We start from the raw sequence: 19,155 nt of genomic DNA on the forward strand, positions 1-19,155 counted from the left end.
GCTTCCTTCAGTATTCACACCGCAAAATTTTGAAAACATCATTATTTCTAAATACAAACACCCAGGTTTTTCACAGAAAAGAGTTTTAGTTTAATGCAGTATATTTAGTGCATAAGTATATATAAGACATTCATTTGTGCAATATATGTAGCTAATAAAAACCAATATAAAAAGGTACATAACCCTTGTGGACAACTGCCCTATTGACTTCGATAGCAAGGTCAGAGGCATTAATTTTCCTCCAACAGCAAATGCTGATTATTGCTTCTCTCGGTTTACATAAAGAAGGGGAATGTGCTCCCAACACTTTTTTTTTTTTTTCTGTGCGGGAAATCGGATTTATTTAAATATCTCAAGCTCTGACTGTCAGTGTTTGGGGCAGGACAGGTCAAAACTCCGCCAGCTGCAGACACGGTTAATAAGTGTGCAATTACCGCACCCACCACCAGGTGTCACCAGCCGCTCCCAAAAACCACCGATCCAAGGGCGACCGTGGTGACAGGGAATTGTGACATGTGAGCGGCCACTGCCAGCCCCGGGAGAGCCATCCAGCTACATACATACAGGATGTACACTAAACTCGGAGTTGGGAGTGACATGGATGATGGTGGTGGCTAATATAGTAAACTAAGCTACCCTAATGGAAGACAGAAAACGTAATAGAAAATATGACAGAATTCAAAACCACATAGTGCAAAAATTGTTCACCTTGTTTTTTGCTGCTGTCTGGGAAAAAGGCTGCATACCGTAGGCCTTTCAAAATAAAAACAAAACAAACTTTGTATCTATACTGTAAGCCATCTGATTATCAGGATATACATAAGGCTAGAAAGAATTCATGCACAGTGACCAGGAAATCAATCTGTTAGTTCTAACTTCTGGTTCCATACATTTCCTCCTGCATTTCTGGAATGCTACCTAACACTTTCACCACATTTTACTTCTTTAAATTATCCCATGTACTTATATCATTAAAAGAACCCAACACCCATCATTTTCCCCATATACATACCCACCACCAGGCCAACTTAAAAATCATCAGGAATATTAATGATTGTTAATTAATGCACTCTCTTAGATATGTAAACCTTCTCTGTGCATCTAAAAAAGATCCTTCTAAGAAAATTTACTGCATAGGGAGTGGCCCTGCCAAAATCACAGCAACACCTTCTTTGCTGCGTTAAATGTTAAGCTATCAATTTATCAATAAAACTCACAGTCCTTATTTGTGTATCAAAGGTGATACATTTTCCCAGGGCCATGCAGACTGAAGGAAGGATCTCCGCCACAAGGACTCAATTTGCCAATGTCCTTATTTCCTGACACAGGGCAGGGAAAGCCTCCTAGGTCACTGTGCTGGCAGGAGAAGGGAATCCTCCGCCGGCAGCGCTGGCTGCCCAAGTTCAGCAGTTCAGCGGCACCCAGTGACTGGCCACAGCCCTCAAGAGGCAGTGGGTTTGGCAGCAAAGCTGCACAGCTCAGATCCAACAGGAGGCCTTCCCCCTTCCTTTTACTCAGCTGCCTGCTGCATTCGTAGATCTATGCACCAGCAGGGCAGCAAGTGTCGGTTTGGGGGGCTGTACTTAATACCCAAAGAGCTACCTGTGCTCTGTTAAGCAGAGTGGGATCTTGCAATGATATGGGCCACATTTGGTCACTTGTTCTTTATATTCAAATCAGTCAAACATTATATCACAAAGGTCACTTTGCACTGACATAAATAGTTGAGATTTCTCAGCAACGTAAGTGAAACACTGCAACAATTTAAAAAATACAGATTAATTTATAAGCAGCACGTAAGCTTACTTTTTTGTGATTTGTCTTAAGTAGGTTGTCTTAAAGCAAATACATACATTTATTCTGGAAGTACAGAAAGATAACATGGGACAAAAAATGTCAGGCTATCCAGAACATTTGACAATTTAAATACAGATAAACTCAACAGAAAGGAATGAATCATCATGTCGTAGCCTTTACTGTAAAATAAAATATATAGTTGTTGTCAAGGAAAGAATAATTTTAGTGCACAAAGAAAATGTCCATTATAATGCAAATGTACATGGAAAAGAAATGCTTACTCATTAGTAATGGAGATTTACTTAGCTGTAATTGAAATAGGGAATCTGTATGTTGGAGAATGTGACATCCTGCTGCACAATTAGCATACCATTAAGTAGGAGATGTGAAGCACATACTGACAGTAAAATTAACAATAACTCAGAGGTCACAATTGTAACTATTAGGTCACTTCCACACCTTAGCAAGCCCATAATTATTGTAAAAAAAAAAAAAAAAAAAAGAGAGAGATGTAAAAACAAGTAATAAACTTTTATTTTCATATAAATTATATGTAGGCATTGCAGATGAAAAGAGTAAAACCTCCTTTCTTAGGCTTTGTCTAAAAGGACCACTTTGCCTTTTTATAATGAATATTTCATTAACATAGCTCATTTCTTACCTGTTAATCTGTTTTCTCCAAGTCCCTTAATGGTAGCCCAGATACTCGGTATTAAGTCACTCTACTATCAGGTGGAGAGAGGAAAAGGGAGGGGGAAAAAAAGCAAAACTCTATTCATGAAACTCCCCTTTCTGGGGATTTGCTGGTTTCACACTGTTGAACTAGATTTCCCAAACAATCCAAATTATGGATATCCTTTGGACCCAACCAGCAGGCTAAAAAAAGAAAAGGGTCACACAGATGGGAAAAACAGTTATAAGTCAGTTATCTTTTTGGTGCATCATGTTTATTTATGAATAGTATACATACTTCTGTTGTCCTAAATTCAACATGATGCAAAAGAAGGGGAGCATTTTCCATGGAGCTCATGGTTCCCAGCATTTCCTGTGTGACACTTGTCCCATAGCACTCTTTGGGTTTTTTTGTTCCCAGGTGTTCTGCTTCAAGTGCTTCTCCAGCGTTTCTTTGCTGCTGTGGTGTTTCTCTACACCCCTCACCTACACTCATGCACACACAGCTCCTCCCAGGTCCCTGGATTTCCATTCAGACCCACCTGTGCACAAATTCATGGTCAGCCCTGCATAGTGTCTATGCTTTAACAGTCCCTAGAGCTCCAACTGCCAAGTGGATAAAGAATTTAGAACAGTTTTTCACATTTAGTCTAAAGGGAGAATATTAGCACATTATGGTAGATTTCACCCACTTTGTACTGTAACAACACTGTCACAGTGGTGAAATCTAGAATGGCAACAAGGTCCGTGACAGCAGAAAGCAGTCATTTACAAAATATAAATTATTTAAAAATAGTGGTATTTGCACACTACATTTATTTCAAGACATTTTCAAATCCAGCCCATAACTTTAGTGTAATCTTTTCCTGACTATTCCGTAACCCTTTAGAAAACTGAAAAGAATGTCAATAAATGAGTTCCTACTATTTCTCAGATTCCCATTTCTTTAACATCTAATGAGATAGGTTACGCCCAGTTTAAAGATATAATTTCTGAGGCAAATGTTCTGGATTCTGGTATTTTAGGATTTGGGAACAGCCATAAGGAACACTTCCTTCTCCTCTCCTCACCTCTATCAGCTTTGAACATCAGAGTCCTTTATATTTTCTTATCTTCAGCCTAGAAATAAGCTTTTAAAATATTGGGTTTTACCATTAAGTTTTCTTTGTTGGCTTTCAGTAACTCTTCACTGGAACCCAACAAAGTTGACTACTAGTCCATATCAAGTAGACAGATACATTGAATTAATTGCCTCTCACAAAAAGTATGCATTACTTTTTTCGTATCTTTGATTTTACTTTAGGTTTTACAACATGCATCCATCATCAGCTGCTATTGGGAAATAATTACTATCTTCTGTACTTAATCCTTCATATTTCAAACTTTCTGCTGTAAATTTAAAGCCTTTATTATAATAACAAGTGGCGGTACTGCATTCTAGCATAGATGTTTCTACCCTATCATTACTCTTCTCTGGTATCCGTGTCCTCTCCTTAAGAGGTCTCAGAGTATGCTGCAGGAACCCGTGTCCCCATTCACATTAAACAAAGCAGCACTTATTTCTGTCTAACCACATTTTCCATTCTTAATCAGTCAGTTCCTTTCTTGTCTTTTTCAGGCAGCATCTGCTCCCACCAAAGCTTTCTCAATTAGACATAAGCTATACTAAAGGTAATTGTGAAAACCTTGCAGTGTATTTTGCACTCTTTGTGACTCACAAAAATAACAAACCACTGTGGGGATGCACTACCTATAGGACTTCTGTCCTCCAGTACAAAACCTGAAGGAAATGCTTCTTACTTGTACATTTGCTCTAAATAGCTACTGCCCACTTCATTTGTCTGTTCACCAGTACTTCTCTCAAAGTGTAAATATCAGAATCTGTGCCCCATACAAAAGGCAGTCCGAAACAGGCTAAGACAAGAGCAGTTGATAACAGCCCTTAAGAACCCTGGAAACTCTCAACCATGCTCAGCTTTGAAAGGTCTCCCTTGCTCATCTATCCTGCAATACTGTTGCAATCCTTGCAATACTGTTCAACTGCCAAGTAACTGCTCTGTAATAAGAGGAGTTTCACAAAATGTGGCAGATTATCTGTAGAGCTGCATAGATTTGAGCATTACTTCTTTTCAGAGAAATCATGTGCACGTGGTATGTGCACACTGGCCTCCCGTTGGGTACAGTAGATAGTAAGAAATCTCCAGTTTATCAGGGATCTCTGGCAGATGTGCTGGTTTTCACTCAGACACCAGCATGCACCAAACACTACCTGGGGTTGAACAAATACAATGTGTCACGGAACATCATTCCCAGGATCTTTTCAAACGCAGTGGGGACACCGTGTATGTTATTCTCCAGAGGCCTTGGCCTGCTGTGAGGGCAGTCTTCCTACTGTCCTTTGGGTCAGACTTTTCTTCAGGCCACATCCCTGGCTCCATCTATCGCTTAGCAAGCGTGAATCCTCCTGAAAACCTGCTTTCAGCAGCCTACTGAATCTGCTTTTATCTTTTCATCAAAACGATGATGAAAAGGTTAGGTTCCAAACTGAGGAAGGTGTGATTAATTCCTTGATGGCTCAGAGGACATACTCCATCTTTGCAGCAGGTAAATGGTGAGTTAGCTGTTTAATAAAGTACTTCCCTTTCATCACAGCTGTAAAGAATCCATAGTTGATCAGGGCAATTGCTTCCCAATGACAAAAATTTCTTAGATCATCATATGTTTTACATTTAATGCTGGAGTACTGCATTAGATTAAATTCAGCATCAAAATAAGCTTATTTTCTCCCCTGCCGTTTCCCTGTGTCTATGTGTTTACCAGATACATTTCTTCCTATTTTGCATGTATTTTTTTCCTACTGCTTTTGCTCATCAAAAATGCTCACCAAATAAACAAGCATCCATCTCTCCTTCAAAGCCAAAAAGACTTCAGCAGCTAGAATCCCTTTATGAAAATTGTTTCACTTTGTCTTCTCCTTCTTTTTCTAGAAAACTACCACAGCAGGTAGCTACAATGATGTGTACTTTTACAGACAGGGTAATTTATCCATTGTAGATCAGCTGCCTTTATAGATCTTTTCCTTTGATGACCTGGGCTTTATCTTTAAAATGGGTATCCATAAACTGACTCTGCAGGACAGTTTGTATGTCTTCATTACTCATATTTTATCAATAAAAAAAAATCCAAAGCAATTATGAATTCATATGTCCTCACAACTACCTAGGCATCTTGTTTAATTTTAAGTACATCTTTGTAGGTATGTATGTATTTATTTATTTATTTACTTGACAAAGATTTTCGGCATCTCAGCAATTAACTGTGATTTCTTATTTTACACTATTCTTAAATTCTCTCCTTTTAGAAATCCTTTTTATTCTGAAAAGAACCATCAGGCAGGGGAGAGACCAAAATCTCCTTCTCCTAGTGCATCTTAAACACAGACATATTTATAGGCTCATAGCAATCCATTTCCATTTTTTCATTGATAACTCCTTCCTCTTGTGATGCACTGGTGCAGGAAGATTCAGGTTCTGCAGTGAATTCCACAGCCTCTTAGAACTCTTTTGGGTTTTTTTCATTGAATTTATTCTGCAAGTCTATTTAGTTTGTCTAATTAATTTATTGCCAGCTTGTCTTAGAAGTCTTCTGTTTCTTGCAGAAACCACTGAAGTCTTCTCTGGATTCCTGCCAAGACAGGTAGGTTTTTATTCCCTCTCCTACCTTGTAGCTATGTTCTGGACAATACAGGAGGAAAGGCTTCAAAGTATAGAGCCAGTCTCTAGCTCCCAGTGCTAAAGAAGTGAGATTTTCAAGAAGTGTAGTAGGATGTCAGTGACCAAATTGGCTGCTAAAACCCCATGCTTATCTCCTCAGCCTATGAGCTGTGTTCCTGAAGTAATGAATAAATCTTAATTTCCTTCCCAAGAAGATCATGTTTGGGTAGCAGTAGTTTACATTATTTGAGGTGAGACAATACAAGTATTCTCCTCCAGGATATTAGAAATAGAAAACAGTTTCAAATGAAAATATTTTTTTCTTTCTTCATATTCCAAGTGAGTTCAAGGTTAATAGAAACTTTCAACTTATCTCCTAAGAAACTGGATTCACTCCACTATTACTGCCACAATTTTTGACTTAGGTTGAGCCAAGAGGAGGCTTGTAGGCTATTTTCATTATGGAGATAAATCAGTGATGGAGTGAAGTATTTATTAGGTGCAATGCCTTTTATTTCCACATTATGTATGTGAAGGTTTTGTTCCCCTAGAAAGAATGTGAATCCAGACTGGAAAGAAACCATCTATACTTGTAGTTCCAAGTCTCCTTTCAAGAAGAGCTGCACACAAAAGTGGTCTTCCTCCCTTTTCTTTCTTAAAATATGTTTGCATTTTCTCCATGGATTTTGTAGTGCTTTTCTAAGTTGATGTTTCAGCATATAGAGAAACATTTTATCTGAACCAAGAGCAGAACCTACTACACAGTTTCCTCAAATCTCTTGTCCATGTGCCCTGTGCTGTATGTGTGGCTGGTATTGTTTCAGCTGTCAGTGATAGAAAGGCATGAGGCCTGCATTTATTGTGAATGAAGGATGAATATTAATAAACTGATCAGCTTCAATGAAGTTTCATTCAGTGACCAGCATGATATAATAATAAAAGATTCAAATCAGTTGCCAGAGATACAGAGCATTTTGAACCAATGAACTTCATAAAAACAACACTACTAGGTCAGGAAGGGCACAAAAGAGGTGGAAAAAACCAAGAAGCATATTTTCAAAACGAAATCAAGATAGACTGATCTATGCTAATATTCTATTAGCATAATTTAAGTCCTGTGATAGAAGCTTTATACAGACTGGTTTTGACTAGTTTACTTCAAATCTGTAAGTAAATTCACATTCTTCAAAACACCCTCTTAATCAGAAAAAAGTATTTTTTGAAATCTGTGAACAACATCATCAGTATCTCAACTCCAGAACTGTGAGTGAAAGCCTCAAAGAAGAATACAGCATTTTATTGACTGAATTTTTAGAAGTTAAGTTGGCCAAGCTGAGAGAGACCAGTGAAGATGCTGATGAAGTTGTTTCATCAGTTTAAAAGAAGCAGCATCTCTCAACCATGCAATAAGATGGACTCGACTAGTGTCACCTTCAGTAATATGAAGATCCTCCAAACAGTGTGAACTCCCTTTCCAGGGAATAAGAAATAAGGATGAGCAAGGGGGAGGAAAGAAACACTCCTGAACAAATGGGAAGAGAAGAACAAGACTGGAAATGAAATGCAGAGAATTGTCCATTATTCTTAACCCATCTGGAGACAGGGAGAACCACTGAAACAGCAGCGAGGCCATTCTCATGAGCTGCATGCTAATAGCCTCAGAGCAAAGACAGAGGGGGGCCTTGGCTTTAATGCAGACTCAATTTCTTGTCCATGAGTTGGGAATTCAAAATTCTGATTTGCTTCTCAAGGACAAAATAGTCTATGCTTTGATTTGGTGATTTGAAAATATTTGCTTTTCCAAACTTTCACAAATCCACTAATTTTTTATTCATTAATGACCAGAATCACTACTGCAATTTGTGATAACAATGTGCAAGAAAAATCATTGCATTTAGCACACGGTGGATTGATTTCATGGCAGTCTTTTGGAAAAATAAGCTCAGAATGATGGGACTGTAGAGGATGGAAAGAGAGACAGAAAAGAAGCAAAGAATTTCAGAAGCTCATCTTCCTTGAGTGCTCCTGTGTGACCAAACTGTTATGTGGCCTGACCTCAAGGCCTCCTTATACTCTCTCTGAGGTGTGGAATAAGAGATGGAAGCCAGTTTGAACTTTTTTTCTCTCATGGGATCAGTCATTAACTCTGTGCATCAGCGAATCACCAACTGTAAAGGACACTGGTACTTTCACAATTATTAGGAATCTACCTGGAACATTCCAGCCTGGAAAATTCTCAATTTGTTACAATATGTGAGAAATATTAACCATTGGGGTTTGGGCTATGTTTGGCTTTGGATCAGTGAATCCACACAGGATTTCAGATTAAAGGCAGTACAGATGGATAAGAGAAATGGAGAATTTTTTTAAACACTGAAGGAGATTTTTCTTCATTTGCTGTGACGTGTTCTTCCTCTTTGTGCTCTCCAGTTGCAAGAGCTTTCATGATGAAGGCACTGGCTGTCACTATGCTGTTTCATATTATCCTTCTGCTCCTAACTGAAAGGAATGGGAGGCACATTAAAACCATTCCTCAGCCTAGTTATTTAGAAGCCCCTAGCTTGCTAGCAGTAACTGGTAGGATTTAGGTTGGTTTTGGTTTGGGGTCTGGTTTTGTCTGGGTTGTTTTTTTTTTTAATTTAAAGTGTATTTTATGTACAGAAAATATTCAAACCCTCACAGGAACTGTTCATAAACTTTTTGCAATTATCTTCATATTTATGGAGACTCAAGATGACACAGCCAGTTCAAAAAACAGCTTTTGACTACTAATACTGACCTAGCATGGAAAAATCAATATAATTACAAAAGCAATTAAGCATGGCAAGTAAGGAGTCCAGCCTTTGCTCAACCTAAAGTAATTTAGATTAACACAAACATAACAGCCAAAATACTCCTTTCTCATAGACAGATTCTAGCAAAATTGAACTGGCAACACATCAAATCACAATAATCACTGGGTGTGTGCCTAAGGTCACCAGGGTTAACAAAATCACCTTCAAGACTCACAGTGCTGGCAGTGGGTTACAACAAAGGTTAAAATGATGGGAACACGGGCAGAGTGAAAAGATGGATTATTTAGGCAGCCTTGAGACTTGAAAGTATCTGGGGTCACTTTAAGCAAGCATCAGTACTTTCTCAGTATAAAATACCAGAAAATCCCCAGTAATGAGTTAGCACATTAAGAATACATGAGTGTGTTGGGGGAAAGTGCATTCTATTTCCAGTTTTTCCTGAAAACATGAAAGCAAGGAAACTGCCCCTTGAAACAGTATGGTCTCCACTAAACTAAAAAATCTTTAGAGGAAAGAATTGGAGAGGCAATAATTTAGATACAGAGAGGACAAAATGCACAGGAAAATGACTGTAACTAACCTCCAAAGTCAGACTTAACCAGCCAGAAGAATTGCTGGCTCTTTCTATAAGCAATCAATTAAGTTATCAGAAAACAGAACTCTGAAAAAGAGTAATTTCTTGAAAATATAATACACAATCACCTTGTATGTATTCTTCAGTGAAGAAATAGCTCATAGTGCCTTAACTAAGTGTGAAGCCTCACTCTTCACATCTCATTAGAGAATTTGGCCACTATGAACCAACTTTAAACCACAGCAGTGCTATGGGATATGTTGCATTCAGATGCAAACAATGAACCCATGTTATGAACACATCTCTATTTTAGAAGAGCACAATATTGTTTGGCTTTATGAACACATGCAAATTGATATTATACATTCATAATGCCTCTCTCTGGGTCAGAGCAGTTTAATGACTTTAATCATGAGGAGAAGAATTAGCACATTAAATGCTCAAAATAGCTCAGTGCACACTGTCTGTAGAAAAATGTAAATGAGTAAGACAAACTAACTCTAAGAACTGTACCTAACTCCCCCTTAAAGCTACAGGACATTGGTACTTAAATTCAATTTCTTTCATTGGGACTAGACTGAGCACTATTTTACACAGATAAAAGTACATAATAATCATGGCATAACACAAAATAGTAATGAATGGCTAAGAAGATTCATTTTTCTTTGAGAACTACTTTTCACCTCTGTTTTATCAACTGCATTGAAAACATAGTTAACAACACTGATTTGCAAATTTTTTTCTAAACCCAAAGAGCAAGGAGATAATTTTTTATGCTGATAATAAATAACACTTCTAAATTCCACAAGTTCTGTGAGAAATAGAAACAAAGCCTTTAAAAAGAAAAAAGTAAACTTCCACTACTAGATTTCAGGACTGACATTTCCCTTGCAAGGCAAGAAGCTGCAGAGATTTTGTTCAGTTGTATAATAATGGCATCAACAAATAGTAAAATGCAAAATTCCTAACTAAATCCTGAATAAAAATGGAAAAGAAATTATTCTCTCATTTATTTGTTTCTAATTCATTAATCAGCTGCAAGATAAAAAAGCCTGTAAGATGAGAACACATTTTGAAAATGTGCAAAACATCTGGAGACACAGTAAATGAGCAAACAAAATTAATACCTGCACAAGCCCTGGAGGTACAATATTTGCAGCAAAGTTCTTGTATAGGTACCAACCCTTATATATCAGTTGGAATACAGTACATTTTGCTACTGACTCCATATTTTAAATTTAGTAACTTATATAAAAATATTTCTCCCATATACATCTGACAGAAAAAGAACAATTTTATAGTCTTAAATCTGATCTTTTTTTTCCCCAGTTTTTCAGAATATTAATTGTCGTGAGCTGTCCCTTTTGGCAGGGCCTCCTGATGCCCTCAAATTGTTTTGTCTTTGCGCTTTAGCTTGTATGTTTTGACTTTGTACCTCAGCTCTTTTGTATGATAGCTCTAAATATGAGATTTTGCTTAATTTTTTTTACCACAGCTTCAACATACTGATAGAACAACAAGAGCAAAGTAGTATAATTCTTTATAACACTATCAGAGTAACCCTGTCAGAGATCATTTCCTCACTGTGTAGGTCTATCATTATGTCAACCTATTGGATAGGGCAAATGTTTGGAAACACCTAAGTAAGCACCACAGATTATCAAATGAATCTTTTCCAAATCGAGCTGTCTTTTCATTATCTGTATACTGTCAATTTTTGTCACTGTTTACCCGCTAGTCCAGAGTCATCATTAAAACCAGTACTTTCAGGCCCTGTGGCAGCCTCTGGTCCGGCACCTATATTAGTAACAAATAAAGTGCTCAGCAGTTCTGTGGCCCAGGCCAGTAATTTATTTACTTGCTAAAATTTAGATCCAGAACCTCAAAAGCATAAAAAAATACCAAGAAATACTCAAATAAAAAATGGTGGGAGGGACGACAAGAATGTGTCCCTTTGCCATCTCCTTGGAACCACCTGTGTTTCCTGACTTCCACCGTGGTGCCAGAAAACAAGCTAAAATCTAAATCTTGTATTTATGTCAATAGATGGTGGATTGGTTCTTAAATCTTTCTCTTTCTCTTTTATGAGCTTTCTGGCTTCCAGGAGTACCAGTCAAACCAAGTTTGACAACTAGGTCAAGGTTGAAGTTCAGTGGGCCTGAAATCCCTGTTCCAACATTGATAACCCTCGTTCAGAGAGTTCTATCTCCTCCAAGTGAATCTCCAAAAAGAATTCTGTGTGTTTGTCCTCACTGAAATGTAACTTGAGCTCATGGTTCAACAGTCATTAGTACCAGATTTGAGCAGTGCTGAATTACAAAGAACTACAAGCTGCCTCTTGATCAAGTGCAGACAAAACATCTGTAAAACTATCCAGTGTGTCCAAAGTAGAGAACATACCAAACTTCATGGGTTTGCACCAATTGTCGGAGAACGGAAAATACTTGATCTGATGTCGAGTGATGACAATGACATTTTGTTACTCTTTAAAACTTTCTGAATAAAAGAACAAAGAGAATGACTTTATATCAAGCCAATGTGTTTTGCTTCATCTGTCTGCAGCATTTTGATTCAGTATTAGGATCAAGAAGTTTGAGGGTGGGTACTCCTGAAACACGTCCTGGATCAGAAGCGGATCCTTACTTTTGCATAAAACTGTTGAGTCAAGAGCGCACCAGTGCTCTGAACAACCCAGTTGGTCATCAGACATATGGTCACAGCACAATGTATCAGTGAGTAGCAGCCAGGCTGAAAATACAGACAATGCTTCTAAGGAAAGAGATATTTGACTTAAACAGAATCTTTGGTCAAGTCAAAGGCAACGTTTTTCACTCAGAGATAAAATAATTGCGTAATCCTAATGACTCACTGGAAATTTACAGGCTGGTTATCTTTCAAGTTTCGTTAAACAAATGTTGCTAATAAGCAGGAGGAACATTATTTGAATGACCATTTTGAGGCATTTTGCTTATTTTTTTTCTTTTTTTTTTCATTTCTCTTAGCAATAGAGGAAACAAACATACAGAATATTTGAGATAACTACAGATGTCAGGCTTTATGTCTTGTTGAACCCACACAGTTAATATCACCTCTAAACAGATAAAAATTATGTAAGAAATACCTAGAAGAACAAAGCTGGAATCTTGAAACACTTATTTTCAGGGAGAATAATAACATACCCTTTAAAGGCTCCCTTGAGGGTTTCTAATTAAATTAGAATGAGAACCTTAACAGTGACATAATATACATTAAATACATATTTCAATACTTTGAATTAGGGTACCTGGGATAATTTTGACCATAATGTTTATGGATACTGCTTGTTTCCCAAAATAAAAAATAATACATTGTTTTACTTTCTGGATGTTATTGATGACTGTAATAATGCAATGAGGGTCATGGTGGTTTTTGAAGTTTTTCTGTTTCTTCAAAATTTAAGTTATTAGCTACATCTTAGACAATGCTGTTCATTTTATCAGTATTTAATGCAATTATATTCTAAAGCAACAGTTTCTAGTTAAAGTATTTTAAAGCTTTGCCGAACTCGATTTTTTTTTTTAATTAGGAAAATGTGGTCCTGTAGATCAGGCTTCTGAACAAAGCAAAGAAATCGTACAAGCTTTTCCTTAGTCTATGTGACTATTCTCACTTTGTGAGTGCATTCCATCTCAGCCATGCAGGAATACTGAAAAACATGCTTTTCTTCCCTTCACATAACTTTCAACCTGTTTAACTCGATTTCAATATTTATGTTACATATCCAATGGAACAATGTCTGGATGCCTGTAGCTAAATTTCCTAAGAAAATCCTTCCTAATTGAATTCCCTGGTGTTCACAAATACCTTTAAAACACATCTTTTCATGTGTGTTTGTATATAACTATACAATTTCATGTTGCTCTTTTCGAAAACCCTATTTGTTCCTCAGGTTCAGATTAAAGCAAGATAAATCAAAAATTCTTGCTGCCTTCTTTTTTTTTTTTTTTTTTCCAATACACTGTCTTTGGTATTTGAGAATGTCTGAGGATTTCAAGTAATACCAATAATATTTACTGTCTTTCTGTACAGCTGTAGAAGAGAAGACTACGTAAAAGTGAGGGATAACTGGCAAGGACTTTGCCAGTGTTTCATAGCAGAAAACTCAGAATTCAAGAAGAAAGAGCTTCTATGGAATAGAAAAGGTTATAAAAGTTTAAGAGTGCATTACTTCCCCATTCACAAGCACCAACACAGAATCCATAAATAACATTAAATATAAATTAAAACAAGTTTCATGCTAAGATATCAGAAATTGTGATTTATTTTCTCAAAGACTCTATACTCACAATCTCATCTCCTGGCAACCAATATCCTTCTTGTTCAATACCAGCTTTTGACCCTTTACACCCCACCGTCAGGGTTTCCACGATAAGACCATCCTTGACCGCTAAACTCAGCTGACGTGTGGTTTCTTTTGGATGCATACCATGGACTCTAGACATATACCTGCACACAAAGCACAAAAGTCTTTAAGTGTTAGGGTTAAATTATAAACCGTGTCAGCAAAATAAACAAATGATGTTTCAATTTTTCAAATTATTTAAAATAATACACAGTTCCAAGTTTTAGATTGTTTTCAAACATTCAAAATTAATGCAATTTCCCCCTTTATTTCAAATCATCTTCCCCTTGCAGGTATCATGTATGTGCACACTTAGACAAGTAGTAGCACAGTAATCTTCTACAAAACACTTCCCAAATTAACATGCACACTGCTTGGGCTTGTCTCTGCCACATCCATTTGTGTCCTTTGGATTAACTGAAACTTGCATTTCTCTAATACTTCCCATGGCATACATACTATAGAATGAGTCTGGAGAGCTACGAATGAATCCTTGTGATGCCTGCGTGTACAACATATTTATAAAAAATGTGAAATTTATGTATCACATACGAAAATCCAACAGTTAGAGTTACTGTACTAAATGGTTTTTCTCCTTTTCTTGAGATAACCACAATGATCAACACTGTGATGAACTGCTTTGCTGAGAACAAAACATATGCAGCCTAAACTGTGTATATACATGAACTTCAACTGTGTAATACTGATCTTTAATCAGTATCATTTACTTCCAGGTCAGCACCAAATATTAACTTGGAGTAACCAACATAAAATTATCTCTCAAAATAAAGATGACCTCCCTGCTTTAAGTTCATTACACTTCAGATTCCAAGAACATATCTGTGACTTAATGCACATGGAGAAGCAAAGAGAGCTGCAATCACATGCAGTAAGTGAATTGATTTGGAACCAAATATTTTGTGGACATATTTTCTTAGTTATAGATCTCTTACAGTTGCAGAGCTAACTCTTTTGCTGGAACTGGTTTATACTAATCTAATCTTTTTGTTTTGGTCTATAGGAAACTAAATGCGTATAATCGTACAGTAGATTTGTGATTGAGTAGAAGTATATATTTGTGTAGCAAATTATAAAATAATAAGAGCAGCACGGGACATTTATAAATTTCTACTTGGTATCAGAGGCACTTACATAAAAGCAGCATGTTTGCAGGATCTTGGGGGTTATTTTTTTTAGGATAAAATCTCTTAGAGGCAGACGCTGCCACTTACTATATTTACTATATTTTACAATGTCTGCCACAACATGGTCCAAATCTGGTTGGTTTGTGCAATCTACCACTGCATAATAAGAAATAGAAATATAATTAATACAGAAAGAAAAAAAATCTGTGCAAGTTTATGATCCAAGCTAATATAGATGAATCTTATGCTGGCTAGCAAAAAGAAGATAAGGCACTTCAGTTCTGTACCACACCAGGTGGATGCTCATATGCCCAATCTCATCCTTCTCTGATGCTGCAGAAAGCAAAACCCAACATGAGAACTTGTTCAAGTGATATTAAACACCACAAATGAATTTTCCAAGTTCTCTAAATTCCAAGGTCTTAAACAGGCAGAGACTCAAATCCGTTTAATTCACTTTCAGAGTGCAAGTGAACACCACTAGTTTGTGTAAATATAAAGTGCTGAAGCTTTAAAACTGCATGAATACAACTAATGTTGTAACTAGTATGACATATTTCATGTGTGTGTGCACATATACACATATATATGCAAACACAATGAGCTTTTTTAAGTGTAAATTATCTTTGCCAGCATTTACTAATGTTACTGTTTTTTCATCAGATTTCCATTTTTAACTCTATACTAACAGCCTCCCTGATGGGGCCACAGAATTCATGTTGTCTGCAATTTCTTCAAGTCCTTAATAGGTCTCAAAATACATTCTTCACATTTTACTGACAGAATAAATCAGACACTGAGCAAGGAAGTGATTTCCCTACAGTTACACAGTGGGCTGCTATAAGTCTGAGGACAGAAATCAAGTATTAACCCAGTGCCATAAGCCTTAGTGCGTCCTGCTGAAGAAACCATGTATCATCCCCAGTTGCACAAACACTGTCCAACAAAATTCTTAAATGTAAGCTACAGGTTCTGTGATTTCTCAGTCGTGTTTCTGAACAGAACAGATATATAACAGAAACCAAAAAACCTTAAACCAACCCTAATCAGCTAAGAGGTTTAATCTGTCTATCTCCACTGTGGCATGGGATGCACTAGTGAAAAAGAGCACAAGGCTCAGAATCGCCCATTTCTCAAATCCAATCTATGTTCTCAACCAGAGTGAAAATACTGCCACCAACCAAACTATCTCCTCATTTTCTCCAGCTGTAAATTGTGAGTAATAAGTCCCCAGAGGCTTTTTGAAGAATACTTTAGTCAATGTTCAGACTGTGCAGTCTGCAGATCCACAGGGACTATGTTTTCCATTTTTAAAATAAAATGTTATCATCTTTCATAGGAAAGCACACACATATAAGAGAATGTTTTTACTTCAAAGAGTAGAACTGCTGTTAGAAAAGTGCCTCCTCCCCCCAAACTTTTACTCCTGTCTTGTTTCTTTTCAGCCAGAAGGACATCAGCTAAACGAAGTGATTAAGGCACAGGATTTGAATCGGAAAAGACAGTTAATGCTCTTTAACAATGAAATGTGAAATAAACTGTTACAATATGGGAAAGATGCACAAAATAAGTTAAAACCCAGCTTAGATAGAGAAAGCATGATGTTTGGAATTCTAACTACTATGTCAGCTTCTTTACTGGATCAGGGAAAAACAATATTGAAACATCTTTGGGCGGAAGTGACACCACTAATCCAGCGAGCACAAGCCTTTTCCTGGCACTGCATCCACTGAAGCATCTGGCACCAACAAGTTAAAAAACAATTCAGAGAGATAAAGCAATCCCCGATTGCTGTTTTCAATAAAAGCTGATTAGCTGTACCTTGGAGACAGGGAGTTGAAGGAATACTGGTTTATTATGCTCTTGCCCAGTCCTCCCTATCAACAGGCTGGGAAGTGTAACACAACTCCTATACTGCTGTTACTAGCCAGCCACAAGAAGTAAAGCAAATACACTCAGATGAGTGAGAACAAGGCATGGAGACAAAGTAAAATCCCCTAAACCAGCAAACCAGCCCTCATCAGATAGGGAGCTGAAACAAACATTTCAAAATACAATTTAACTGTGCTAATCCCTACTATATAAAATGAGGGTCTTTCTGTGGAAGTTTGGCCTGATAATCTGCATGTTACATTCCAAATCTCACCAAATGAGGCTGCCTGTCTGCAGGATACAGAAGCAACTGAACTGCTGCTGCATATTAGAGTATTTATAGGTCAGTATTTTCTCCATTTATAACCTGGCAGCACAAACCTCCGTGACACTAGCAAAGAAGAATCTAGCAAATCTAGCAAAATTACAGACTTTGTAATCAAATTCTAAGAGCCTAGTAATGCATGTTTTCAACTATGGCAACACCACTTGGAAAGCAAATGATAAGGATCTTTAGCATGTAGTTTGTTCATCACCACCCTTAAGCAAACCTCATTGCCATACCATCAAATGTATATGTAAATGTGCTGACCTTCAGAAACAAGATACTACCAACACAATCTGGTAGATGACATGTGCACATACCTAATATACGTGCATATCTGTCTGACAGTGAAAGAAAAACTTTAGATGAGAATGATAGAGGATAATCAATAGATTCGTAGATTGTATATGTATGTGCATGCTCATCTGTATTTAGTGCACAAAATACCAATCAGAGAAATGTGAAACAACAATTTCAAACCTATTTGGAAATGCAGATGAACAGTAGTCATGTATTTTCAAATTTAGCAACAGTAAAATATCATCATATTCTTCTGTTCCTATACCTTATTTTTGTTACCCATCCTAAAACCTTGACCACCTCTATAGACACCACAGGGACAGCCCAAGGGGTCAGCACAGCTGGAGGGGGGGACTCCAGCAGTTCTCACAGGCCTCACAGAACCCAGGGGCCACACAGCCACCTATTGCACACCCCACCTGAGCCACATTGAATGATGGGGGAGAAAACCTGGTGCATGCCCTTCCAGACCCTCTCTCCTTCACAGCAACAAACTGCAGAAGCTCCTGTCACTCATGACACTACCAACTGACAACTGGATCTTGCCACCTCCCTTTGCTAAACTAAAGTGGACCACAGAAGTACCCTAATCCACCTCTGAACCACTTACCTGCCAAATATAAAGGAGACATTACAGAACCACCCAAGTCTGTCACCGTATGACTAATTCATCCATAAATCTTCAAGATAATTTTCTCAAACTACCCAGTGTTCTTTATGTCTATCTATTCAAAACCTACATCTAATACACATGCTTCATTGAATACCTTAAAACTCAAGAAAAAAAGTCTGGTTTGATATAAGGGGTGTGGAGGAAGCAGACTAAAGCTGCAATCACCATGGGAGCAAAACAGATACAGAAGTAGCCGGCACTTGCAGGGGATCAGATGGTGAACTTTTCACCTACAGCTGTCACACAGCTCACAACTTTTCCTTGGTGCTGTGCAAGACACAACATGAAGCCAAATCCTGTCCCAAAGAGCTTAATCTGTGTGGCCAGAAAACAATGCACGTAAATAGCTTACTTGGCTCCCAGAGTCCTCTTGAAGGCAACAGTGCTCTACTGAAAGGCAGCAAATAGTCTGCATGAGCACAGCTGTGCTGTGGCCCAAAAAAGAAAGCTGGCCAAGGGAGGTTAATTAAGGTGGAAATTGGACACAGGTATTTAAAAAAAAACTCCCAGTTTTTCTGGACTCATAAGGAATTGCATTTTCAGCCACCTGAACTCATCAAAAGGAAAATACTGTAAAAAACGCTACAGAAGCATCTCTGTACAAGACTGAAGTAAAATATATATAGGAAATAGCTGCCTTATACAAAATACAACAGTGTGACAAGTGTAGGTAGATGCTAATTTTAGTGGCAAACACTGTAATCTTGGTCTGATCAATTATATCTCTCTATGCTGGATGCCTCTGCCCCTCCACAATGGGAAAGGAAGTAGCAGTCTGCTGGCAGCAACCGATTATCTGCTGAGCAACTCGTCCAGGGATGAGTGGAGATCTGATAAATTTGAGGTCTGATAAACTGAGATCTGATAAAATTGAGATCGGATAAAATGCAGCAGATTCCATTAAACTC

General features: G+C 37.6%; 1 protein-coding gene across 4 annotated transcripts in view; it reads right to left on the reverse strand.

The window, feature by feature from the left end:
• ZMYND11 (zinc finger MYND-type containing 11) overlaps positions 1–19,155 on the reverse strand; it is a 105,313-nt gene that overhangs the window by 30,221 nt on the left and 55,937 nt on the right. For 2 of the 4 annotated variants that reach the window (XM_032680427.1, XM_032680436.1), the window contains exons 3-4: positions 13,877–14,036; positions 709–753 (exon numbers count right to left, since the gene is read on the reverse strand). In XM_032680427.1, coding sequence (XP_032536318.1) covers positions 709–753; positions 13,877–14,036 — 205 coding nt within the window. The remainder of the gene's footprint in view (positions 1–708; positions 754–13,876; positions 14,037–19,155) is intronic. The other 2 variants (XM_032680445.1, XM_032680454.1) reach the window with 1 other exon arrangement.

Source organism: Chiroxiphia lanceolata, chromosome 1 (genome assembly GCF_009829145.1).
Source record: "Chiroxiphia lanceolata isolate bChiLan1 chromosome 1, bChiLan1.pri, whole genome shotgun sequence".
In the NCBI taxonomy this organism is placed as follows: Eukaryota; Metazoa; Chordata; class Aves; order Passeriformes; family Pipridae; genus Chiroxiphia; species Chiroxiphia lanceolata.